This window comes from Tachyglossus aculeatus, chromosome 22 (assembly GCF_015852505.1).
Source record: "Tachyglossus aculeatus isolate mTacAcu1 chromosome 22, mTacAcu1.pri, whole genome shotgun sequence".
Classification (NCBI taxonomy): domain Eukaryota; kingdom Metazoa; phylum Chordata; class Mammalia; order Monotremata; family Tachyglossidae; genus Tachyglossus; species Tachyglossus aculeatus.
In genome coordinates, this window is record NC_052087.1 from 26,197,534 (window position 1) to 26,223,031 (window position 25,498).

Below are 25,498 nucleotides of genomic sequence, written 5' to 3' on the forward strand. Positions count from 1 at the left end.
TATGGAGGCTTTCCCAGTCATGCTTGAGAGCAATTTGGGCTTTTGTTTACCCAGTTCTTATTGCTGGGGTTTTAAAACAAATACCATAATAAAAAAGATGATTAACTGCTTAAAAGCCATTGGTAAAGAGTTTCTGTTTGATGTGGACGTGGATATGCAACCACTGGAGATTTATGTCCTTACCATTTAGTTGCATGGCATCACACATATGTGTGTGCATTTACCCAGAATACCGTACACGCTGGGGTTACTTTAGGAAGGTATTTAGTTATTTTATTAAAGAACAAGGGGGGTGATTGAGAAAATAAAAGCAATAGAACAAATAGCGATTAGCATTAACGTATACAGATACTCTCAGTTCTACAAACCTTAAATGATCATTGACAAAATGCAGATTAAAAATGCAATTTTTCCCCTAGTCTAGGCTTTTTCCTGGGTTAAGCCCTGAGCATCTTTAGGGTTCTTAGCCAATCCAAGTTTTCCTGCAGTTATCCCTACTATAACTCCATACTCTCTCCATCTTGGCCTTCATTCTTCCCTTCCATGTCATGCAAAAGACTTACACTTTCTGATCATCCACCCTATTTAACTGTTTCCACTAGACCCTGGTCTCACTCCCGTTGTTCATTTCTGGAGAGACAAGCCTTCCTGACTGCACAGTTCTGATCCTTAAGTAGTAAGTGCTATGTGCTAAACTTTGCGCTAAATGCTGGGGTTAGATATAAGACGATCAGATCAGATGCCATTCCTGCCCCACCCAGGACTGTTTAATCAATCAATCCATCAGTCAACTGCCTGTACTAAGTGCTTGGGAGAGAACAACAGAATTAGCAAACACATTCCCTGCCCTGGATGAGCTTACAGTCTAGAGGGGGAGACAGTCATGAATACAAATAAATGAGTCATTTTTAATATATAATTTAAAGATATGTACATACGTGCTGCAGGGTTGGGGGTGGAGTGAGTATCAAATGTCCAAAGGTCAAAGATCCAAGTGCATAGACAATGCAGAAGGGAGAGTGAGCCGGGTAATGAGGGCTTTGATCGGGGAAGGCCTCCTGGAGGAGATGTGACCTTAATAATGCTTTGAAGGTGGAGAGAGTGTTGGTCTGACTTACGGGGAGAGAGAGGGAGTTCCAGACTAGGAAGAAGACATGGGAAAGTGGTCAGTGGCAAGATAGATGAGATCACAGCACAGTAAGGTGCTCCAGAGGAGCTAAGTGTGCTGGCTGTGCTGCAGTAGAAGATCAGTGAGGTGAATTAGAAGGGGGCAAGCTGATTGAGTGCTTGAAAACCAAAGGTAAGGAGTTTCTGTTTGATGCGGAGGTGGATGGGCAGCCATTGGAGGTTCTTGAGGAGTGGGGAGACATGGACTGAACTTTTCTGTTGGTAAATGATCTGTGCAGCACATAGAAGTATGGACTGGAGTGGGGAAAGACGGGATGCTGGGAGATCAGCGAGGAGGCAGTTACAGAAGTCAAGGTGAGACAGGGTAGGTGCTTGGATCAGCAGTGTACCGGATTGGATTTTAGCAATGTTGTGAAGGTAGAACTGACAGGATGTGGTGACTGATTTAATATAATAATAATAATTATGGTATTTGTTAAGCCCTTACTGTGTGCCAAGCACTGTCCTAAGCACTGGGGGTGATACAAGGTGATCAGGTTGTCCCAAGTGGGGCTCACAGTCTTCATCCCCATTTTACAGACAAGGTAACTGAGGCACAGAGAAATTAAGTGGCTTGCCCCAGGTCACACAGCAGACAAGTGGAAGAGCTGGGATTAGAACCCATAGCCTCTGATTCCCAAGCCTGTGCTCTTTCCACTAAACCACTCTGCTTGTGGGTTGAATGAGAGAAATGAGTCAAGGATAATGTCAAGGTTAAGGCTTGTGAGATGGAAAAGTCACGAGGAGGACAGGGTTTGGTGCTTAAGAAGTAGGGAGACCAGGTAACTTATTCCTATTTAACAGATGATAAAATCAAAGCACAGTGAAATTAAGGGGGTGAACCTAAGTTCTCTCACATCAGGTCAGTGGCAGAGGAAGAATGACAGCTCAGGCATTCTGACTCCCTAATTTGTGTTATTATTGTATTAATAATAATAATAATGGCATTTATTAAGCACTTACTATGTGCAAAGCACTGTTCTAAGTGCTGGGGAGGTTACAAGGTGATCAGGTTGTCCCACGGGGTCTCACAGTCTTAATCCCCATTTTACAGATGAGGTAACTGAGGCACAGAGAAGTTAAGTGACTTGCCCAAAGTCACACAGCTGACAATTGGTGGAGGCAGGATTTGAACTTCTGACCTCTGACTCCAAAGCCCGGGCTCTTTGTCAAGCACAGCTCTAAGCACTAGGGTAGATACAAGTTAATCAGATTGAACAAAGTCCCCATCCCACATGGGGCTCATACTCTACGTAGGAGTAGGATTTAATCCCCTTTTAACAGAAGAGGAATCTGAGACACTGAGAAGTTAAGTGATTTGCCCAGGGTCACACAGTAAGCTATTGGCAGAGCTAGTATTGGAACCCAGGTCCTCTGACTCCCTGTCCCAAGCTCTTTCCACTAGGCAATATTATGTCCAGGTGGGCTAAACCATCTTTAGCTGCCAGTTGTTTTATCCACAGACACTGCCTTGGGTTCCCGAGAACTTGCACATGAACCTTCCCAGGAAGGAGCAGTGACTAGCACTGGATTTCCTGGATTTACCGGTGACAGTCCAATGTTTGCTGGTGGGGCTGGAGAAGGGGAAACTGCTGGAGGGCAACAAACAGAACAGTGTGTGTGAGACCCTCTAATACAAACATGAAGGAACATTCTTTGGGGGGGTATATGTGGGAAAACCCTTCCCTCTCCCAATCCTTTAATTACCTAGAAGCCATTACCAGTCTTCTGGGTGGGGCAAACAGTAACCCACCGAAGAAGAACTGAGCTGCATCGGTAAGTTATTTCCAGCTGTTGCCTTGCTCGTAGTGGGTAGCCCGGCTCACCTTGTAAAAAGCTGCCAAGTTGTTTGGAATTGAAGGCAGTGACCCTGGACTTAGCAGCAGGTCCAGTTGGCTGCCTCTGGACTCTTGCCAGGGTTGCCAACCATCTGTAAATTCAAGATCAGTAAAGTAATAATAATAATCATTCATTCATTCAATCGTATTTATTGAGCGCTTACTGTGTGCAGAGCACTGTACTAAGTCATCATCCTAGTATGTGCCAGGCACTGTACTAAGCACTGGGGAAGACTCAGGATTGAACAGATTGAACATAGTCCCTGTCCCACGTAGGGCTCATAGTCTAAGGAGGAAAGAGAACAGGTACTGAATCCTCATTTTACAGCTAAGAAAACAGAGGCACAGAGATGTTAAGTGACTTCCCCAGGTCACACTGCAGGCAAGTGGCAGAGCTGAGCTTAGAACCCAGATCTTCTGACTCTCAGGCCAGTGCTCTTTCCACTAGGCCACACTGCTTCTCTAAAATGAGCTGAAATGGGTCGTGTCCACAAAAGCTGGACACATATTTCGATTTCTTTTCTTAGGGTAGTGACAGGAGGAATCCTAGGGATGTCATTGCTGTGGCCACCACCTCATTTAAGGTGGTGAGTGACTAGATGTCAGGATACCAACTCCTGAGAATGATTTTTACATGCCATCTGGGCCCATGTGAACAGCATCAACCCCTCCCCCACTCCTCCTGTGCCCTCCCAGAAATGCCTGCCTTCTGCCGCTTTGAAAGTCAGTCACTTTTATTTCTCCTGTTCGTAAAAATCATTTTCAGCAATTGGCAGCAATTGGCAATATTTCTTGAGCACTTCCTGCATGCAGAGCACTTTACTAAGTGCTTGGGAGAGTACAATATAACACAGTTTGTAGATACGTTCCCTCCCCACAAGGAGCTATCAGTCTAAGTCGCTACATATCGCCGTTCCTGACAGCAGAGGTTTTGGTTCAGGGAGGAAAAGCTGCTAGAATTTTCAGGATTGAATCTAAAACTGGAAAAGGGAGGAGGAAAGCCTGCCTAAATCTGCAGTCATGCTGGAACCTGGAAGAGAGAGCAAGCATGATCTCAGGCTCTCTGTGCCCAGAGGAGGTGACGGTGAGCCCAGGGGGCCTCTGTGGGTGTGGGGTGCCAGCCAAAGAGCCAGGGGATTCGTTGGAGGCCTGGTGAGCAATGATTCTTGCACCCATTCTTCCGGAGGTTTACATTTCCCCAGGATCCTCTACCTTCTTTGGATATAACATTAATAATAATAACAACTTAGTATATTTATGCAGCAGCTTCCCATTAACCATCACCTATAATATAGCCTCATTTAGTCTCACAAATTAAAAAAAAATGTCTGGAGCATTAAACACATGTAAGTGATTTAAACTCAAAAGTATACATCCATGAAATCCTTTTATTTTTTTGCAAGAGTTTGAACACACTTCTCTTTCAATCGTGTCTTTGCAATGCATTTAATGAGCAGCCCACCTCTCCAACTCTGGGAAGATGTGGGATTGATGTTTTAGTATATGTTTTAGGATTCCTCTTAAGTTTCCCACCTTCCTGCCCCGATGCCCCTTGGCTCTCTGTTCCTTTCTGGCTGGTTGGTGGTGTTTCTGCCGGAGGATTTGTGTGGAGGATAAGAGACTGGGGTGCCAAGGGGAACCCCCAGGTCTCTTGAGGGACGGATGTTCTCCCAGACTTCAGGGCTTGTGGTCGTGGGTCCTGGAGAGGCATCTGGTAGTGAGTATCAAAGGGGAGCCCAGGGGTGGTTGGTAGCGTCACTGTTTTCACCAGAAAAGAATTACTAATTAAACCTCTTTGGCCGTGGGATTGGGCCCCTGAGTCTGGGAAGAAGTAGACATCAGAGTAGGTTGGAGAGAGCAGAGAAAGTTCAAGGAATATAACCTTCTCAGTGACAAATGGTAATAACTTGCATATTATAGTTATTCATGTTTCACCGGGCTGCTAGCTCCTGGGTCAGATTTGGGAAAAAGAAAGATGGGAGAGGAGGAGAGGAAGGGAATGTTGGAAGGAGACAAACATCGGTCTGTCAGTCAGTCAATCGTATTTGTTGGGCACTTACTGTGTGCAGAGCACTGTATTAAGCACTTGGGAGAGTACACCACAACACTATAACGCACAGTTATATACAGTTGATGTCTGTCACCCCCACTCTAGACTGTAAGCTCATTGTGGCCAGGGAATGTGTTTGTTCATCGTTGTATTGTACTCTCCCAAGCGCTTAGTGCACTGCTCTGCACAACATTAAGTGCTTAATAAATATGATTGAATGAATGAGTGAATTCCCTGCCCCCAACGAGCTTACACTATACAGGGGGAGATAGACCTTAATATAAATAAACTACAGATATTTACCTAAGTGCTGTGGGGCTGCGAGGGGAGGTGAATAAAGGGAGCAAGTCGAGGCGAGGCAGAAGGGAGTGGGAGCATGCTGGGCTAGCTCAAGCCTTCTCATTCATTCATCCAATTGTATTTACTAAGTGCTTACAGTGTGCAGAGCACTGTACTAAGCACTTGGAAAAGTGCTTGGAAAACTCCTTTTCCATGCCCACTCTGATCTCAGAGACTTCAACATCCACATGGATGTCCCCAGTGAATCCTCTGCCGCCCGCCTTCTATCAATCAATCAATCAATCGTATTTATTGAGCACTTACTGTGTGCAGAGCACTGTACTAAGCGCTTGGGAAGTACAAGCTGGAAACATATAGAGACAGTCCCTACCCAACAGTGGGCTCACAGTCTAAAAGGGGGAGACAGAGAACAAAACCAAACATACTAACAAAATAAAATAAATAGAATAGATATGTACAAGTAAAATAAATAAAGAGTAATAAATATGCACAAACATATATACATATATACAGGTGCTGTGGGGAAGGGAAGGAGGTAAGATGGGGGGATGGAGAGGGGGACGAGGGGGAGAGGAAGGAAAGGGCTCAGTCTGGGAAGGCCTCCTGGAGGAGGTGAGCTCTCAGTAAGGCCTTGAAGGGAGGAAGAGAGCTAGCTTGGCGGATGGGCAGAGGGAGGGCATTCCAGGCCCGGGGGATGACGTGGGCCAGGGGTCGATGGCAGGACAGGCAAGAACGAGGTACGGTGAGGAGATTAGCGGCAGAGGAGCGGAGGGTGCGGGCTGGGCTGCAGAAGGAGAGAAGGGAGGTGAGGTAGGAGTGGACGAGGTGATGGACAGCCTTGAAGCCCAGGGTGAGGAGTTTCTGCCTGATATCTCTCCTTGATGCTGCCAACCTCCTGCTCCACCCCACCTCGCCCACTCACCAACTTGGTCACATCCTCGACCTCATCATCTCCTACCGCTGCACTATCTCCACCCTCACCAACTCTGATATCCCTCTCTCTGATCATAACCTTCTCACCTGCCTCCTCACTCACACTCCCGTCCCATAATTCTATATTACTACCCCACGGAGACCTCCGCTCTCTCGACCCCCATCCATGTATCTCAGCACATCACACCCCATCTTGCCTCCTTATCCTCTCTACCCACTCTTCATGACCAGATTACTGCTCTCAACTCCACCCTCTCTACTCAACTCAACTTGCTCGCTCCCCTTTCCCTTCTCCGCTCTTGCACCACTAACCCACCTTGTCACCTCCCCAGCACTTAGAACAGGGCTTTGCACATAGTCAGCACTTAATAAATGCCATTATTATTATTATTATTATTATTATTATGTCACTCCCCTCCTCAAAAATCTCCAGTGGTTGCCTGTCAACCTTCGAATCAAGCAAAAACCCCTCACTCTTGGCTTCAAGGCTGTCCATCACCTCGCCCCCTCCTACCTCACCTCCCTTCTCTCCTTCTGCAGCCCAGCCCAGCCCACACACTCTGCTCCTCTGCCACTGACCTCCTCACTGTGCCTCATTCTCACCTGTCCTGCCGTCGATCCCCGGCCCACATCCTTCTTCTGGCCTGGAATGCCCTCCCTCCACACATCTGCCAAACTAGCTCTCTTCCTCCCTTCAAAGCCCTATTGAGAGCTCACCTCCTCCAGGAGGCCTTCCCAGACTGAGCCCCCCTTTTTCCTCTCCTCCTCCTCCTCCTCCCCTCCCCATCGCCCCTTCCCTCCCCCTGCCCCACCCTCTTCCCCTCCCCACAATATGTAAATATTTGTACATATTTAGTACTCTATTTTATTTGTACATATTTACTGTATCTATCTTATTAACGATGTGGTCATAGCTATAATTCTATTTATTCTGATGGTATTGACACTTGTCTGCCTCCCCCTTCGTTGTTGGGTAGGGACAATATATATTGCTGATTTGTACTTCCCAAGCACTTAATACAGTGCTCTGCACACAGTAAGCATTCAATACATACGATTGAATCAATGAATGAGTACAACAATGAACAATGACATTCCCTCCCGACAACGAGCTCATTCTAGAGGGGAGAATACAAATGAATAAAATTACAGATATATACATAAGTGCTGTGGGGCTGGGAACGATGAGAAGAGCAAAGGGAGCAAGTCAGGGTGACAGAAGGGAGAGGGAGATGAGGATAACTGGTTCTCACCCCAGGGGACTCTGGTGTATTTTTTAGGGGCCAACCTGGCTCAAGGTGTGTGTGTTTTCATTCATTCATTATGGTACTTGTTAAGCGCTTACTATGTGCTAGGCTCTGTCACTGCTTATTGTTGTATTGTTTTTTCCCAAGCGCTTAGTACAGTGCTCAGCACACACTAAGCACTTAATACGATTGAATGAACTGAATGAATGAATACTAAGCACTGGGGTGGGCACAGGCAAATAGGGTTGGATGCAGTCCATATCCTATGTGGGGCTCAGTCTCAGTCCCCATTTTACAGATGAGGTAACTGTAGCCCAGAGAAGTCAAGTGACTTGCCCAAAGTCACACAGCTGACAAGCGGCGGATCCAGGATTAGAACCCCTGACCTCTGACTCCCAAGCCCGGGCTCTTTCCATTAAGCCCGTTGTTGGGTAGGGACCGTCTCCATGTGTTTCCAACTTGTCCTTCCCAAGCGCTTAGTACAGTGCTCTGCACACGGTAAGCGCTCAATAAATACGACTGAATGAGTGAATGAATGACCTTGAGCAAGTCACTTAATTTATCTGTACCTCAGTTCCCTCATCTGTAAAATGGGGATTAAGACCGTGAGTCCTGTGTGGGACTTTATCGTTGTTTTGTACTCTCCTAAGCGCTTAGTACAGCACTCTGCACACAGTAAGTGCTCAATAAATATGACTGAATGAATTCATGATTTGGAGGCCCTTACATGAGAAGCAGCGTGGCTCAGCGGAAACAACACGGGTTTGGGAGTTGGAGGTCGTGGGTTCTAATCCTGGCTCCGCCGCTTGTCTGCCGTGTGACTTTGGGCAAGTCACTTCACTTCTCTGGGCCTGTTACCTCATCTGGAAAATGGGATGAAGGCTGTGAGTCCCAAGTGGGACAACCTGATCACCTTGTATCCTCCCCCAGCGCTCCGCCGCTCGTCTGCCGTGTGACTTTGGGCAAGTCACTTCACTTCTCTGGGCCTGTCGCCTCATCTGGAAAATGGGGATGAAGGCTGTGAGCCCCAAGTGGGACAACCTGATCACCTTGTATCCTCCCCCAGAGCTTCGAACAGTGCTTTGCACATAGTAAGCGCTTAATAAATGTTGTTATGATTATTATTATTATAATCAACACGATTGAATGAACGAGTGAATGGTGCCACGCTGCTTCTCTCGTGCCAAACTGGCTGGGGACAGGGGTCAGAGGTCGCGGGGGGGGGGGGGGGCGCAGTTGGGATCTGCCGCTGCCAAAAAGGCAAGTGATTGACACGATCCAAAGTTATCCCGGAATAAGGACTGTACGCATGTGCCGGCGACCCGGATGTGAACAGGATTTCGGCCCTGCCCCCTGCCAGCCCCCCACCCCCCTAGCCCACCCCCCTAGCCCGGGACAGACCCGTTCCTGACCGGGGACTAGGGGGGGCCGGGCGAGCAGGACCGGCTCCAGGACCAGGTGGGGCCGAACCGGGCCAGGCCGGGCCGAGCCGTGCTGAACCGAGCCGGGCCAGGTCGGGCCGAGGGGAGGGCGGGGCAAGGCCGGGCCGCAGAGGTCCGGCCGGAATTAGGGGCTGGGGGAGGCTGGAGAGAGGCAGAGGGGCCACAGATCCCCTTTGCAGGACCGGTCGGGGGCGGGGCCCGGGAGGCACCGTTACCTGCAAACCAGTGTGTATTCCTGGCCCCAGTTAAAAAGCGTTCATTTTTTTTCTTTTTTTTCACAAAATCTTACCTGAGATTGGCGAAGTGAAACTTTTAGCACCTCGCAGTCCCCCTTCCCCAGGCTTCCTGCACTTCGTTCCCCATTCCATCCCCAATAACCGCACTGCACAGCTCTTCCAAGGACCTGCCCCCCTCATTATGGTCCATCCCTTCCTCTCCCAAGCCCCCCACTCTCTCTCCTTAACTTTCCCAGCCCCTCAGCGCCCTCCCCGACCCCCTTATTCCTCCAGATCCCTCTGACCTCCCAACTGGCCCATCAGCTTCCACCGCCGCCCTCGCCTCGCCTCCCCGACGGGGACCGCCTTGGCGGGGCAAGGGCCTGGCGAGGGCATGGATTTCCGGGGCAAGAAGTACGAGCGGGGCAGCAACTGGTCAGACCCCGAGGTGGTGGAGCTGCTGCAGCTGTGGGCCGACGAGTCGGTGCAGCTCGAGCTGGAGAGCTGCCTGCGGAACCAGCACGTCTTCAACCGCATCGCCGAGGTGCTGCGGGACAAGGGCATCCACCGCACCGGTGACCAGTGCCGGGAGAAGATTAAAAAGATGAAGCTGGAATACCGGCGGATCAAGGACAACAGCAAGGCCCCCAGAGGTGGCCGCTCCTGGAAGTTTTACGAGGTGATGGATCGGGTCCTCGCGGGCCGGCCCGTCCTCCCCTACAACCCCGCCGGCGGAGGTGTGATGGCCCAGCCCGCGTTGCCGGGCGGCCTGGGGGAAGGCTATCCCCACCACTTCACCCCCGCCGCCCTCCCCTTCGTCCACTCCCAGCCCCCCGGGGAGCTGGCGGAGATCAAGTGTGAGGAGGTGGACTCCGACCAACGCTGCCTGACCCCTGAACCCCCGCCTTCGATGTCCTACCGGCCCGGCTCCGCCGAGGAGCCCGAGGTAGAGCACGGCTTCCTTGAGCGGGCTCAGGACGACTCCCCCAGCTCCAGGGAGGAGGTCCCCATTGAAACCAGTATCTCGCCTTCAGGTAGGGAGTGGGGGAGCTACGGAGAGGGGTAAGCTTGCTGCTGACGCGGCCACCGCCACCGCCATGCGGCCTTCTCCCCCTTCTGTCTCCACCCCTCCCCTCTTCTAGCATCGATCGGCTTCTCCAGACTTGTCAGGGGTGAGGGTTTGCTGCATGGGCACAGATGTGTGAGCCCGTTGTTGGGTAGGGACCATCTCTATATGTTGCCGACTTGTACTTCCCAAGTGCTTAGTACAGTAGTCCGCACACGGTAAGCGCTCAATAAATACGATTGAATGAATGAATGTGCAGGACGGGCCGGGAGGATGATGATGATGAGCAGGATGGGCTGGAGGGTGGCCCTTGAACTGGACCTCTGGAGCCTCAGGGCCGATGGCATCCAGCTCACTATACGCAATGGCTGTTTTCTTCCCTTGCCTCCATTCTTTTGCCCCGGTCATCCCCCCGGTGTCATCGTGTTGATATGAAGAGAAGCAGTGTGGCTCAGTGGAAGGAGCACAGGCTGTGGAGTCAGAGGTCATGGGTTCAAATCCAGGCTTCGCCAGTTGTCAGCTGTGTGACTTTGGGCAAGTCACTTAACTTCTCTGGGCCCCAGTTCCCTCATCTGTAAAATGGGGATTAAGACTGTGAGGCCCCCGAGGGATAACCTGATCACCTTGTAACCTCCCCAGCGCTTAGGACAGTGCTTTCCACATAGTAAGCGCTTGGTAAATGCCATCATCATCATCATTATTACTATTATTATTATTATTAAGGATAACGGAAACTCAGCTCCCTTCCACCCCCTAAGGTGGGTTCACTTGGATCTGACAGAATTCAAGATTTTATGGTTCTAGGAAACGCGTGCCCGATTAACCTCTATGGGAATTGATATCTTGCTGGGTTTCGGTTTTATGTGGCCCCAGAAACAGATTTGGAAACAGGAGGAGAGAGACGGGAAGTGGCAGATGTTTCTGAAAGCTCGGATGTTAGCTAGCCCTCCTGCTCCCAACTTCCTCCTCTCACAAACAGAGAGTTTCTTCCTGGGAATTGAAAGCAGGGAAGGGGGCCAGAGGGATGCCTTTTTTTCTGAAGATCACTTGTCGTTGTCATACGGGTGGTTAGAAGATAATCATAATTGTATTTATAAAGCGCTTACTTTGTATGAAGCACTGGGGTACCTACAATACATGCCGATTGGACACAGTCCCTGTCCCACTTGGGGCTCACAGTGTAAGAGGAGGGATAAACTGGTATTTACTCCCCATTTTACAGATGAAGAAACTGGGGCATTGACAAAGTCAAGTGACCTGCCCAGGGACACCCAGAAGGCACATGGCAGAGGTGGGATTAGAACTCAGGTCTCTTGTCTCCCAGGCCAGGCTGTTTTCCATTAGGCCATGCTGCTCCCTAGGATGATGAAGGTGAAGTGACGCGGGAAGAGGCATCAATGAAGTACGGGGCAAGCATTAAAAGAGGCAGTAAACAGAGGACCAGAGGGGAAATTAGGAACTCCCTCATTGGTGAGCTAAGCTGTGGTGGTTGCCTCTTTGGAAAAGGTTACAGGGGCTGACCAGTCCACTGTCCCAAACACTGGTTGGTTTTGCCCCTGGGACACAACTGGAAAGATCCAAGACTGCTTTTGGGCTAGATAAATTCAGGTTTGAACCCCCTTCACTTGTGTGCTCTGCAGCTAGCGGTAGGTCTTCTTGGGTTGCAGTGGTTGGCCTCAAAGTTAGTCTCCTCTGGGCCCCTCCAGCCCTTTCTGGAACCCCCTGGGATTGTCTGATCCTTGAGGGCAGGCCTTATGTCTTTTATCTCTCTTGTATTCTCTCAAGCCTTAGTGCCTTGCTCTGCACAAAGTAGGTGCTCACTAGATCCTGTCAGTTGATTTAGAGTTTTCAGTGGAAGACTGGAAAGTGCTGAGCTCTGGGTTGAGGTTGGGGAGGGGAGGAGGGGCTGCGGGGCTGCCCGGCCTGGTGGCAGAGAGAAGGGGTTGGGCCACAGCGTGGGAATGTGGGCAAGCCGTGTGTGGAGGGGAAATGGGTGAGAGGGAGCGGGGATGAGATCTTCTCCCAAAGAGTGGCTGGTGGGCCTAGTCTTGGGGTTGGGGTCCAGTGTACAGACTGCATTTTGGGGGGTGCTGAATTTGAGGGTAAAGTGAGGCCCTTTGAGAGCATCCATGATGAGGACTGTGAGCCTCACCGCAGCCAGTCAGGAGAATGAAAGGGAAAGAGGAGAGTCCCTCACCTCCACAGCTCAGGAATAACTAGGTTATTTAGGCTCAAGTCTCATAGGAAGAAAGGCTTCCCTCAGAGACTTTGGGGGAATGGAGTGTGGAATTCCCACACGGGCCAGAGATTGGGTATGGACCTCTGGGCCAGGGAGGAATGGCAGGAGACTCACAAGTGGACCTGGAGGCCCTGCCAGGTGGGACCCCAGTGTTTGGGGGTGGGGAGGAGCCCCAGAGTGGTGTCCCCCTCTCCACCCACAGGTTTCAGCGAGTCCAACATGGCTTCATCATCCCGGCTCCAGAGCGCAGGGCCCCGGCCCGGCTTCTCCGCCCTCCACCGGCTCCGCCGGAAACGGAAGGGGCAGCGGGTTAAGGATCCCCTGGATGAGCTGCTGCTGAAGACGCTGATGTCGCAGCAGGCCATGGAGGAGAGCTTCCTGCAGCTGGAGGAGCGGCGCATGCAGAGGGATCTGGAGATGGAGGAGCGCCGCCTGCAGCTGGAGCAGCGGCGCCTCGAGCTGGCGCGGGAGCACGAGTTCCGCATGTTCAGCGTCTTCGCCCAGATGCTCGGCATCCTCAGGCAGGGCACCCTTCCCGGGCCCTCGGTCCCTCTGCCCACCCCGGACTTTGGCACCATCTTTGGGGACAGGCAGGGGGCCGGGGCTTCCGGGCTGCCCCACCGGAGGCCTCTGGGCTCCTACGGACTGAGCAACCCCGGAACTGGACATCCCCAGGGAAGCCCCCACCTCTCCGTCCGGGGAAGCATTGCCAACCGCTTCCGGGACTCCACCGAGGAGGGCTACAAGGCCTACCACGCGGACAAGTACGACGAGGACAAGAACCCTAGTGTGAGTGCACTCCTCTCGGGACGCGGGAGGGAGGACCGCAGACCAGGTGTGGGGGGGGATCTTAACAGGTGTTGTGTCCATTTTACCCCAATAAGAGGGAGGCTTACCAACGTAAGTGCCCGATGCCAGGCCTGCGCGTATTGTGGCACATCCAAACCTGGAGTATTCCCTCCTCGCTCTTCCTCATCCCTCACCCTTGACCCAGGGTCCCCATGGGCTTTTCTCTAGGAAAGGAGAGGTTAATCACGATCTGCTGCCCTGCTCCAATTGAGGGACACTTCCTTTCCTGTCATCCCTTCATTGCCCCAGGGATGAAAGCAGCGTGGGTTCACTTGTCTGCTGGCCTTGGGCAAGTCACTTTACTTTGGTGTGCCTCAGTTACCAGAAGGAATATCGTCTGCAAAAAAGGGATTAAATCTTCTTTCTGAAATCCTCCTCCCTTTGACATAGACTGTGAGCCCCATGAAGAAAAAAGACTGAATCCACCCTGACGATCTTGGATCTACCCCAGCATTTAATGTGTCCTTGGCACGTAGTAAGCATTTAACAAGTACCTTTTTTTGAAAAAAGAAGGACAAGCTGGGGGCACCACTCCAGTGTCTAGTGCTCAGTTTGGACAGTCAGTGCTCTGTGGGGCCTGCCCTCCAACCCCAAGTGAAGTGAGGATCCTGAGGAGACAAGGAGCGACCCCATTTCCCATCACTGTCACCAATTGCCTCTCCCCCCTGCAGTGATTTCCATCTTTCCTCCCTGACCTCACCACATCTTTCTCTTTCCCATGTCCAGGGGATCATTAACTTCGGGACTAGTGAGAACAAGCTCTGCTTTGATCTAATGTCCAAACGGGTAAGTCCTTCTTCTCCCAAGCACTTAGAACAGTGCTCTGCACAAAGTAAGCCCTCAATAAATGCCACTGATTGGTTGATTGAGGACCCTGGTGGGGATCTCACTGGGATCCGGGGATCTCACTGGGATCCAGGGTCCTCGGGGTGCCAGGAAAAGAGTTCAGCTTGTTGGGGTCTGGAGTAGCTGCTGGCAGGTTTGGCTCCAGAAGCCCACGGGTGTCCGGGAGGAAGCCCTCTTTTCCTGTGCGTGGAAGGGTTCCGCTCACTGTCAAGTGTTATGTTTGGAAAGCCTGCTGGCCAGCAGTGTTACCAGACAGCATTTCTGGCCCAATTTGAGGACAGTTTTTGTGGTTCTCGATTGTCATTTTCAGGTCAGGTTGATTAGTGTATTGGGAGGTGCCCACCTGCCTGGGTCCTGAGAATACCAATGAATAGGGTGTGGGGGGCGGTGGAGTGGGAGGGGAGGTTTGGGTGATGAGTCAACAGTGTATGTGCAGGGTGATTAGGTTAACAGGTCTATAGTGAGTGTCGGGCATGTCAGAGTAGCTGACACTTGTGTCACTGATGTATGGGCGTGGCACACGCCCGCAATCACGGCCCAGCATGGGCTGCCCTCTCCCCCTGTCTGTTAACAGCTTAATCAGAGTGACATGTACCACATTGATCCACCTCTGCTTCAGTACCCTGACTGGAAGGGCCACATGTTGTAAGTAACCTGAGTTTGCTCTGGGGGAAGTGACAAAGTTAAAGGAGGTGGCTGGGGGAAAAGAATGCAGTTCTCAGGGGCCTCAGGGTGGGTGGGGAGCGGCTGGACCCATCAACGAAGGACCCAGGAGCAGCCCAGTGCCAGAGCCACTCACCTCTGGGACCTGGGCTCTCCGGGCTTCTTCTGGCTTCTCGGCTACTCGACGTGGACCGGGTCACTGCACCAAGCCCGGTTGGGGGGAACTGTTCTGGCTTTGGCCCGACAAGGGATCTAGAAGCAGCGCGGTCATTGCACTGTCTCTCCCTTTCTATCTGTGTGCCCGTCTGCTTCAGTCTGCGAGAGGAAGTGGCCCGTTTCCTTACCTACTACTGCAAGGCACCTGCTCCCCTCAAGTCGGAGAATGTGAGTATCCTTCCCTCTCCTCCCCCCCGACCCTCTCTCCCGTGGATGTCAGGCCAACCATTTCCTCTTCATCATTCAGCTCAGAGGTATTCTGTGGAAGGACTCTACTTTTGGGCTCTTTTCTGGCCCTCACCCCTCGCCTCTCTCCCTCACCACCTCCTGTATTTATTTGCAAGCCTCCACACCTCGACTCGTAGCCTGCAGGATTTCAAGTCTGGGGCAGTCGTCAGCTTTGCCAGCCCCTGGGAGTAATCTTGATCTTGGGCATAGCTCTGCTCCATCGTCTGATGCTCCTTACTTTCTGCCTCATCCCGTCTGCTCCATTGTGCCCCCCGCCCACTTCACTCATTCATTCATTCGTATTTATTGAGCACGTACTGTGTGCAGAGCACTGTACTTAGTACTTGGGGTCACTGCAGTCCGTAACCCACCCACTCCACTCTGCACCTCACCTGCTCCGCTCACTCCACCCTGCACCCCATCCTCTCTTCTTGCCCCGCTCTGTACCCTACACAACTCAGGTTCCATGATGCCAGTGAGCAGGGAAGGCCCTAGAGCATCATTGGTTACCAATCCTCCTGGAACCCATATGTGAATCTGGGGTGAGAGCTGGCTCCTGGGAAAAGAGCTCTGCCAGGAGGACTTGGGTTCTAATCACACTTGTCTGCTGTGTGACCTTAGGCAAGTCAATTCACTTCTCTGCACTTCAGTTACTTCATCTGTAAAATGAGGATTAAGACTGCGAGCCCCGTGTGGGACATGGACTGCATCCTACCTTGGGGTAGCCTGCATCTACCCCAGCGTCTAGTACAGTGCCTGGCACGTAGTAAGCGCTTAACAAAAGCCACAGAAAATGAGGGGAGGGGCAGACGCTGTGCTAGAGGAGGACCGTGAGAACTGAGACCCCTTCGCAATAATGCCCTCCTGGGAACCGGATTGATTCATCTTTACCCCTGGGGCTGTGTCGCTGGCAGGTGATCGTGTTGAACGGCTGTGGCTCCCTGTTCTCTGCGTTGGCCACTGTTCTGTGTGACCCAGGAGGTGAGTGGCTTAGGCCCTGAGCTGTCAGGTAAGCAGTGGGGCCTGTCCCCCTGAGTTCTCCATCAGAGCGCAGATCTCTTATTCACCCACAGACGTTTTCAGCGCAGGAGGGTTTTCCTCATTTTACACCTGGAAAAATTGCATTTCAGAAATGAAGCCCCAGTCATTCACATAAATTCTAATCTCCGACATTTCCAAAGCTCAAGGCCCACCTATCAGCAGCCTCAGCTGTGAGTTGACTTAGGCAGACCCTTCTGTGGCTCAGATGTAGCAGGCTCCATTCTCTGCTCTGACAGGTGCTGGGATGAGAATAGCCTCACCTGTTCTCGGGTAGCCCTCCTCCATCCACAACCCCACAAAAGGAGCAGTGCCAATCTGGCTCTTTTTTCTGTGGTCAGCAATTTGGCCTGGGTTTTGCCTGGCCATTCATTGTTTAAATTTGACGTTTGCTGGAGGGCCAAACTCAGCATTAGAGCCAACGTCGGTCTGCAGACTCCAGCACTGGCTGTCTTCCTATCAGTGTCCTGTCATGTGATAAACAGATTTTCCCAATCCATCAGTTGTATTTATTGAGTGCTTACCATGTGCGGAGCACTGTACTAAGGTCTTGGGAGAGTACCACAAAACAATAGAACAGACACATTTCCTGCCCACAGCAAGCTTACGGTCTAGGGTCTAGATAGACACTTCCCCTACGTGAAAGTGTCATCCACTTGGGACGGGGGGGTAAAGTCCACGGAGAAACAAGGAAGCCACCGAGGCATAGGTCCGGGGATATTACATGGAATGGGGGTGGATCTGGGCCATAGGTGGAGATCGTTTCTGCCGGTGCTGGCCATGCCTGGCCAGCTGCCAAGCCTGCAGGATGAAGGCTGGGGGTGACCAGGGTTGGGGGTGGCGGGGGCAGGTCTCTGCCAAATCTTGGGTTGGGGACTGACCCTATGTTGGGGTGGTGGTGGAAAGAACTCCATGTGATATCTTCCATCAGCCCGGAAGGGGGAAGGGTCGGCTGTGGCTGAGTCGGATTGGGTCAGAGGTGCTCAACGAGTGACGGCCCGTTCTCTCCCTCTGCTTTCAGAGGCCATTCTGATCGCCACTCCCTTCTATGGTGGCATCACCCAGAGCATTTACCTCTACGGGAATGTCCGGCTGGTCTACGCCTACCTGGACAGCAAGGTCAGAGCTGGGTCCTTGGCTCTGAGTAATATGAGGATGTTGGGGGAGCTCCACCATTCCTCTTTCATCCTCCCACCCTGAGACATGTGCACTCATCAATCAGTAAATCGGTAGTAACTTATTGAGCACTTTACTCTGTGCAGAGCACTGTACTAAGCACTTGCTAGCACACACGATTTAGCAGGCACAATGCATGCCCTCAAAAATCTTGCAGTCTTTGTATGGGTTTGGCACACGCCCGCAATCACAGTCCAGCGTGGGGGGTCCTCTCCCCCTGAGCAGAGGAAGCAGACACTAAATTTAGGTACAGATAATGGGAAGCCACAGAGAGGTTCATAAGTGTTGTGGCAGGGGGTGGAAGCGGGTACTCAATTGCACAGGCAACACAGCAGGGAGGGAAAATAGAGTTGGGAGGTGAGAGATTAGTCAGGGAAGGCTTCCTGGAGGCTGTGTGATTTTAGTAGGGCTTTGAAGATGGGGAGAGCAGTGGTTTGCCAGCTGTGAAGGGGGAGTTAGCTCTCCTGCCAGGAGAGTGGATGACCTCGGGAGCTGGAGAGGGGACTCTTGGAGACCTTGTATGTTGTCAGGGCATTTCCAACTCTAGCGATGGCTGCTGGCTTTTCGGTGATCTCAACATTCAGGAGGCTGACGTCTCTCGGGGCCGTTGTGGATTCGTTCACATTCATGTCCGTCTTCCCCTCTAGACTGTAGACTCATCATGGGCAGGGAATATGTCTGATATACTGTTATATCGTACTCTCCCAAGCGCTTAGTATAGTCCTCTGCACACAGTTAGCGCTCAATAAATATGATTGACTGACTGGCCGTTGGGAGAAAGTTGGCGGTGGACTGTGATGTTCAAATAGGAGCCAGTGGGGGGTGGGAAAAGCAGTCAGGGACCAGGGGGTTTTGCAGAATGGTGGTTCTCAGATCACAATCGCGTCCATTCCAGGTCACCGGGGTCAACAGCCGCCCCTTCCAGCTCACAGTGGAGAAGCTGGAGACGGCCTTGCTAGGAGCCCAGGCCGAGGTAAAAGGAAACATCAGCTAAGGGGTCAGGAGGCAGGGTCGGGTGGAGAAGAGGGGAGCCTGAGGCAGTGTCCAGTGGCAGAGGGTTCATGGTCTAAGCCCCCGAGAACGTAGCTTAATTCCCCTCCTGCTCCCTCCCCTGAAAGACTGTCTCAATCCAGGCATCCTCTGTGTCCACCCTTGAGCCTCTGTAGGCATCGCGGTGGCGCGGTCCTGACCCTTCCTGCCTGTAAGCCCTTTCCCTGGCTGTTCTCCTGAGATGCTACGGGGGTGTGGTTCCAGAGGAGCAGGGGGAGCTGGAGGATTTCATGGCCCCTGTCCCGCTGATGTACAGGTTGGTTTCAGGGGGTGAATGTCAAAGGTCTCATCTTGCTGAACCCCCAGAACCCTCTGGGTGACATCTACTCTTCGGGAGAAATGCTGGAGTTCCTGGAGTTTGCTAAAAGGTATGCGAGAGAGCGTGGGAGACCTGATGTCTGCCCCCCACCCCCAACACCCAACACACCCCCATATATCCTGAGAATGGAGTTGGGATGTATGGGGGCGAGGGTTGGTGAGGGCCCTGGAATTATAGTCTGACCCCAACCCTGAGCCCTGTCTCCGCTCTGAGGGAGAGGTTTGGAAGCTTTGTACACAAAGCCTGCCTGTTACAATGGCTGTCCCTGGGCTATGTAATATTTTGAAGTGGGCTGGATCTGTGCATGCTCTGGCCATTGCTAGGGTTTCTCAGCTCTGAGACTGGCAGGAATGATGCAGCGTAGAAGGAAGTGAGGTAGATAATTGGTTTTCCTGATGCCTAGAAACTGGGAGACGGTGATCCCCAAAGAGGAAGGAGCGGAGATGGTTTTCTCTGGGTGATGGGGCCAAGGGGAGCTATCTGTCCACAGGCACTATGCCTGGGAGCTAGAGACATCACCACCCCCCAGCCCCTTGGACTTGGGAGGGTGGAGAGGGAAGGGGAGGAGGGGTTTCTCCTCTCTGACGCAAAATGTCCTTGCCCCAGGCATGAACTGCATGTGATTGTGGATGAGATCTACATGCTGTCAGTGTTTGATGAGTCCACCTCATTCCATAGCGTCCTGGGCATGGACAGGTGAGCTGGGAATAACAGGGCTTGGGATGAGAGTCATGAGAGAATCTCTCTTCCTGGAGCTGCTACTACATCCCTAAAGGATCCTGCTGAGCTCCCTGCATCTTTCACTCCATGGTCTCCCTTTATTCAGTCAATCAGTCCATCAAGAAATAGGATTTATGGAGCACCTGCTTATGCAGAGCACTGTACTGAGCGCTTGGGAGAGTGCGGTAGAGTTCAAAGACAAGATCCCTCCCCTCACAGAGTTTACCTTTTAGTGCCGGGGGGACAGACACACAATATTTTACAGCAAAAAGAGGAGAAAGAGAAAAAAGGGATACATAGGTGAGTAATTGCTTAAATAGGAGAAATAGGAAAGCCAAAATGTATCAGAGTGCTCTGGGTACTTGGGCATTTGACTGGCACATGGGTGCTGAGGTGGTAGATGGAGGGGAGAAGGAAAATTAATCTGGGAAGACCTCTTGGAGGAGGTGTGATTTTTAAAAGCTCTTGAATATGAAGAAATCTGAGATGGTGGGTTTGAAGGAGAAAGGGCATAAGGAGTCGAGGCCAGAGAAACTAGAGCGAGTCAGCTTGAGAGGAGCAGGGTATGAGCTGAGGTGAAGCGGGAGAAGAGAGAGGATTAGGAAGAGGGAGGGAGCTGATGGAGTGCCTTTAAACCAATGATGAGTAATTTCTGTGTGAAGTGGAGCAGTAACCAGTGAAGATCTTCGAAGAATGAGGAGACATAAGCAGAGGGACATTTGTGAAAACTGAGCTGGGTGGCAAAGTGGAGACTGGAGGCGGAGAGACCAGTGAGGAAGCTGATAGAGTAGTCCAGTTGGTATATGATCTGTGCGTGAAGCAGAGTGGTGGTTATTTGGATGGGGAGGAAGACATGCACCTGGATTATGGAAGAAAAACTGACAGAATTGAGTGATAGATTGAATGGGAGGGTTGAAAGAAAGGGCGGAGTCAAGGATCTCACCAATCAATCAATCAATCATTCGTATTTATTGAGCGCTTACTGTGTGCAGAGCACTGTACTAAGTGCTTGGGAAGTACGAGTTGGCAACATATAGAGACGGTCCCTATCCAACAGTGGGCTCACAGTCTAGAAGGGGGAGACAGAGAACAAAACAAAACATATTAACAAAAAAAAATAGAATAGATATGTACATGTAAAATAAATAAATAGAGTAATAAATATGAACAAACACATGTATATATATATATATATATATATATATATATATATACAGGTGCTGTGGGGAAGGGAAGGAGGTAAGGCGGGGGGGATGGAGGGGGGCGGAGGGGGAGAGGAAGGAGGGGGCTCAGCGTGGGAAGGCCTCCTGGAGGAGGTGAGCTCTCAGTAGGGCCTTGAAGGTAGGAAGAGAGCTAGCTTGGCAGATGTGGGGAGGGAGGGCATTTCAGGCCAGGGGGATGACGTGGGCCGGGGGTTGACGGCGGGACAGGCGAGAACGAGGCACGGTGAGGAGTTTAGCGGCAGAGGAGCAGAGGGTGCAGGCTGGGCTGTAGAAGGAGAGAAGGGAGGTGTGGTAGGAGGGGGCAAGGTGATGGAGAGCCTTGAAGCTGAGGGTGAGGAATTTCTGCCTGATGCGTAGGTTGATTGGTAGCCACTGGAGATTTTTGAGAAATTGAACGCTTCAGAGGGAAGGAGGATGATGGAGTTATCCATCCACTGAAAAGGGAAAATCAGGGGAAGAAGAGGACTTGGGAGGGAAGATGAGGAGTTTGGCCTTAGAACTCCCGATCTTAAGGTGGGGGCAGGACATCCATGTGGAGAAGTTCTGGAAGCAAGAGGAAATGTGAAATTCTAGGAGAAGTAAGAGGTGGGAACTAGCATGAGACCTCTAGGCTAAGTTGTTCCCTCTACTCAACTCTGAGAAAAATCCAGTGTTGTCTCCTCCCACCTGAGCTTGTTGCTCTGTGGTACTGGTCCCCACAACCCTGTCTGCTCTGTCCCCCCTACAGGCTCCCTGACCCCCAGAGGACTCATGTGATGTGGGGGACCAGCAAGGTGAGTGTTTCCAGCTGCCATATGGAAGGGGAAGGAGAAAGAACCTTTGGGGTGAGTGATGGGGATTTACTGGGGCGTCTCTCCCTTAGGACTTTGCAGTCTCGGGCATCCGCTTTGGCACGCTCTACACCGAAAATCAGGATGTGGCCAACGCCGTGGCTTCCTTCTGCTACTTCCATGGGATCTGTGGCATCGTCCAGTACCAGATGTCCCAGCTGCTTCGGGATCGAGGTGAGTGCCTGGGTCCAGTAGGTGGGAATAGATGCCTCTGGCTAAGATTTGCACCCTTTATTTGCCCCTCCCTCAGCCACACAACACTTAAGTACGTATCCTTAATTTCATTTATGTGACTATCTGCCTTCCCCTCTAGACTGTAAGCTCGTTGTGGGCATGGGACAGGTCTACCAACTCTGTTATATTGTACTCTCCCAAGCACCTAGTTCAGTGCTCTGCACACAGTAAGTGCTCAGTAAATACGACTGATCGATTGCTTAAAGCTGCCCTTGGGCACGCAAAAAGCTGCCTGCTGAAACTTTCACCCTGTCAGTCATACTAACTGGAAAAAGGCAAACAGGGCACCCGACTTTGAAAAGCGAAGAAGGAGTACCTTTGGATTAAAGGCCTTTTGGGCATTAAGCCAGCCTTGGGAAGGATAATAATAATAATGATGGCATTTGTTAAGCGCGTACTATGTGCGAAGCACTGTTCTAAGCGCTGGGGGGATACAAGGTGATCAGGTCGTCCCATGTGGGGCTCACAGTCTTAATCCCCATTTTACAGATGAGGGAACTGAGGATCAGAGAAGTTAAGTGACTCGCCCAAGGTCACACAGCAGACGTGTGGCAGAGCCGGGATTAGAAGCCGTGACCTCTGACTCTGAACCCCAGGCTCTTTCCACTGAGCCACACTTACAGTGTGTTTATGTGAAACTGGAAATGGGGAGCCCATCATGGGGAAGGAGCATTTTCGAGGTGTCCCTTAGGGCCAAGACAGCTGGAGGTGAGGCCCGTGTAGAGGTCGGTCCCTTGGTGTAGGGGTGTGAGGAGGCGGCGGGGGACACTGGCAGGCAGCAAGCCTCTTGGAGCTGAAGCATTCAAACCTCTTGATCTTTGCCTTTCTCCGAGCAGACTGGATCAACCAGGTATACCTGCGAGCCAACCACGCGCGGCTCAAGGCCGCCCACACCTACGTCACCGACGAACTGAAGACACTGGGCATCCCCTTCCTTAACCGCAATGCCGGTTTCTTCGTCTGGATCGACTTCCGGAAGGTGAGGAACAGGGAGTGCCGTTGCCAGCGAGGGACTTGGCTGGGAGACTTGGAGATCCAGGGAGTGGGAGCGGACTGGAAGAGCTGGTAGGGGCCGGGCCGGGGGCCGGGGGCCCGGGCTCAGACGACGCCCTCTCCCTCCTGCCCAGTACCTGCGCTCAGGCACCTTTGAGGAAGAGATGCAGCTTTGGCGGCGTTTCCTGGATAGCAAAGTGCTGCTGTCTTGTGGCAAGGCCTTCGAGTGCAAAGAGCCTGGCTGGTTCCGGATCATCTTTGCTGACAAGACCCACCGGCTTCAGCTTGGTGAGTGTTGCATCCCCCAACCCTGCCCCAGCCCTTCTACCCTCCTGCTGCTCCACCCCCTCCCCACTGTCACTTTTCCTCATTCCCCTGCCTCTAGATCCCATCTCTCTTGCTGTCCGGATGTCCCTGGCTTCACCCCTTTCCTCTCACCCCGCTTCTCTCCCCACCCCCCAGTCCCACCCCGCTGCCAGACACCAGTTCTCCTTCTGGCCCACTCTCCGGATCTCCCCCGGGCGCCTTTGCTGTTTTGGAGCCTTGGAGTCAACTAGGCCTCCCTCCCCTCCCCTCCGGCCCTCTCCTTCCCCCCCACTCCCAGGGATGCAGCGGATCCGGCAGGTGTTGGAAGAGCAGGAGCGGGAGCTGCTCACGGTGGAGAAGCCGCCTCTGCCCCTCCAGCTCCCCGAGCAGGACGGCCGGGCGGACAGCACAGACGAGGTGATCTTTGTCTCGCGGCACCAAGAGCCGGCCGCTAGCTCCAAGCTGGGAGACCTCATCGGGCTGCTGCAGCAACAGATGCGCTCATCTGACTGGCTGCAGAAGAACACGGTTGAACAGTTTGCCCAGGAGAAGCCTGAGGTCTTCGATATGTTCAACAAACTGGTCGGAAAGCATTAGGGGCCCCCAAAGTGGCAGGGAAAGGAACGATTTTGCTTGAGGCTAGTGGCCTGTGGCCAGGGGTGGATGTGAGGAACATGCCACCCCGACTTGAACCTGGCTTCTTTCTCTTCATGGGGCATAGCTGCCCCCCGCACCCTCCCGGCCCCTTACCTGGTCGGCCCAATGAGCGAGCCTTCTGTATATTCAGAAATTAACTTGTACAGTTGCCCTTGGAGCAGTCACTTTGAACTGTAGTTCCTGGGTGAGGAGGTGACCCCGAGAAGTTTCCGGGGGTGGAGGGCAAGGGGAGCTATTTTCATTGCAGTTGTCCCTTCCCCAACCTCCTTTCAGAGTCTTCAGGTGTTTTGTTTTTTAATCCGGTTTCTAATAAACAATTTCCTTGTCCTCTTCTAAAACATTGAGATTCATCTCTTGCATCCGTCTGATTTTCTGTACTATGTCTTCTCTGTGGAGTATGAGCCCCCTGAATGCTGACATCTGGGGCCTGAGATGGGAGGGAGAAGAGCTTTTTGAGACAGGAAGAGAAAGGGTGACCTTATCCTTCTGCTTCCTCAGGAAATCAACATTACAGTGATTTATCTAGAGGGGTTGGGGCTGAGTGTTACCTAGTGGATTGGGAAGTGGACTAGAGACATACTGAAATGGCCACTCCCCTCCACTGTTCTCCAGCCTCAGCTGCAGTGACCTTCCATTTTCTCTTCCTCCCTGTAGTGTCAGAAGAGATAGCTAGTCACCAGCTAGCCCCTTGAAGATATGTGAATTTTGGCATCAGACTGGTGCCCACATCTCAGGCAGTAAAACTCCTGGTTTACAAATGCTCTTGTTTCAATCTGTCAATCGATGGTATTTATTGAGCACTTACTGGGTGCAGAGCACTGTGCTAAGCTCTTGGGAGAGTACACTACAGCAGACTTGGTAGACCCGTTCCCTGCCAACAGTGAATTTACAGTCTAGAGGCTTGAGAGCACCTCAGTGAAGTCCCACACAGTTACTTTTTTCCCCCCAAATGTTACGATCTTTGACCTTTATGGCCCAAAGTGCCAAACTGTAAATCTCTGGTATGAATTATTAGTGAGTCATGGAGTGACATGGGGGTTGGGGTGGGGCTGCCTGCTAACCCTCAAATGTACTCTTCCAAACTCTCGCTGCTCCTCTATGCTCTTCCCTGTTGATTTCTCCTTTACCAAATGCCTCTCCAATTAAGATATTCTAGCTCTGAGAGAAGCGAGGTACAGAGGAACTGCTCCTGGATGCCAGGTGACCAGCCCTAACCTCTCCTTCCATTGCCCTCCCCAGCAGTAGGTACCCTAGTGATCTTGAACCAGGAATTTGTTCAAGATCGCTGTAGATAGACAAATAGAGAACCGGCAAGGCCTAGTGGGAAGGGCAAGGGCCTGGGGGGTTAGAGGATCGGGTTTGAAAGCTGGCTCTGCCAATTGCTTGCTGTGTGACTCTGAAGTCACTTAACTTCTGTCTGCTTCAGTTTCCTCCATTATGAAATGGGGATTAAATTCTACTCCCTTCTAATTGGATTGTGAGCCCCAAGTGGGACAGGGACTGTTTCCAACCTGATGAACTTTTATCTACCCCAGCACTTAAAAGAGTGCTGGACACATAGTTAGTGCTTAACGAATAACATAAAAAAATTGGTCCTTGTCCCAGGAAACAAATTTCCGACCCAGAAGTCAGTCAGTATCAGGCCCCATTCGC

The 25,498-nt window shown here is 51.7% G+C and overlaps 1 protein-coding gene across 4 annotated transcripts; it reads left to right on the forward strand.

The window, feature by feature from the left end:
- Window positions 1–629: 629 nt before the first annotated feature.
- Window positions 630–24,187, forward strand: LOC119943476 (1-aminocyclopropane-1-carboxylate synthase-like protein 1). 4 transcript variants are annotated; one of them, XM_038764473.1, is made up of 15 exons: window positions 630–676; window positions 12,700–13,286; window positions 14,073–14,132; window positions 14,767–14,837; window positions 15,170–15,239; window positions 16,214–16,280; window positions 17,359–17,456; window positions 18,409–18,486; window positions 18,831–18,931; window positions 19,489–19,578; window positions 21,553–21,598; window positions 21,688–21,829; window positions 22,726–22,868; window positions 23,017–23,170; window positions 23,487–24,187. In XM_038764473.1, the coding sequence occupies exons 2-15, from the start codon at window positions 12,717–12,719 to the stop codon at window positions 23,783–23,785; spliced, it is 1,989 nt and encodes a 662-aa protein (XP_038620401.1). In that variant the 5' UTR covers window positions 630–676; window positions 12,700–12,716; the 3' UTR covers window positions 23,786–24,187. The 4 variants fall into 4 exon arrangements, with proteins under 4 accessions (XP_038620401.1, XP_038620399.1, XP_038620400.1 ...); XM_038764471.1 differs by lacking the exon at window positions 630–676 and adding an exon at window positions 9,158–10,226; XM_038764474.1 differs by lacking the exon at window positions 630–676 and adding an exon at window positions 10,059–10,138.
- Window positions 24,188–25,498: the final 1,311 nt, after the last annotated feature.

Coding starts and splice junctions, on each gene's coding strand:
- LOC119943476 (XM_038764471.1), top strand. CDS start 9,587: ATGGATTTCCGGGGCAAGAAGTACGAGCGGGGCAGCAACTGGTCAGAC. Junction 18,932..19,488: donor TTCCTGGAGTTTGCTAAAAG/GTATGCGAGAGA, acceptor TCCTTGCCCCAG/GCATGAACTGCATGTGATTG. Junction 23,171..23,486: donor GACCCACCGGCTTCAGCTTG/GTGAGTGTTGCA, acceptor CCCCACTCCCAG/GGATGCAGCGGATCCGGCAG.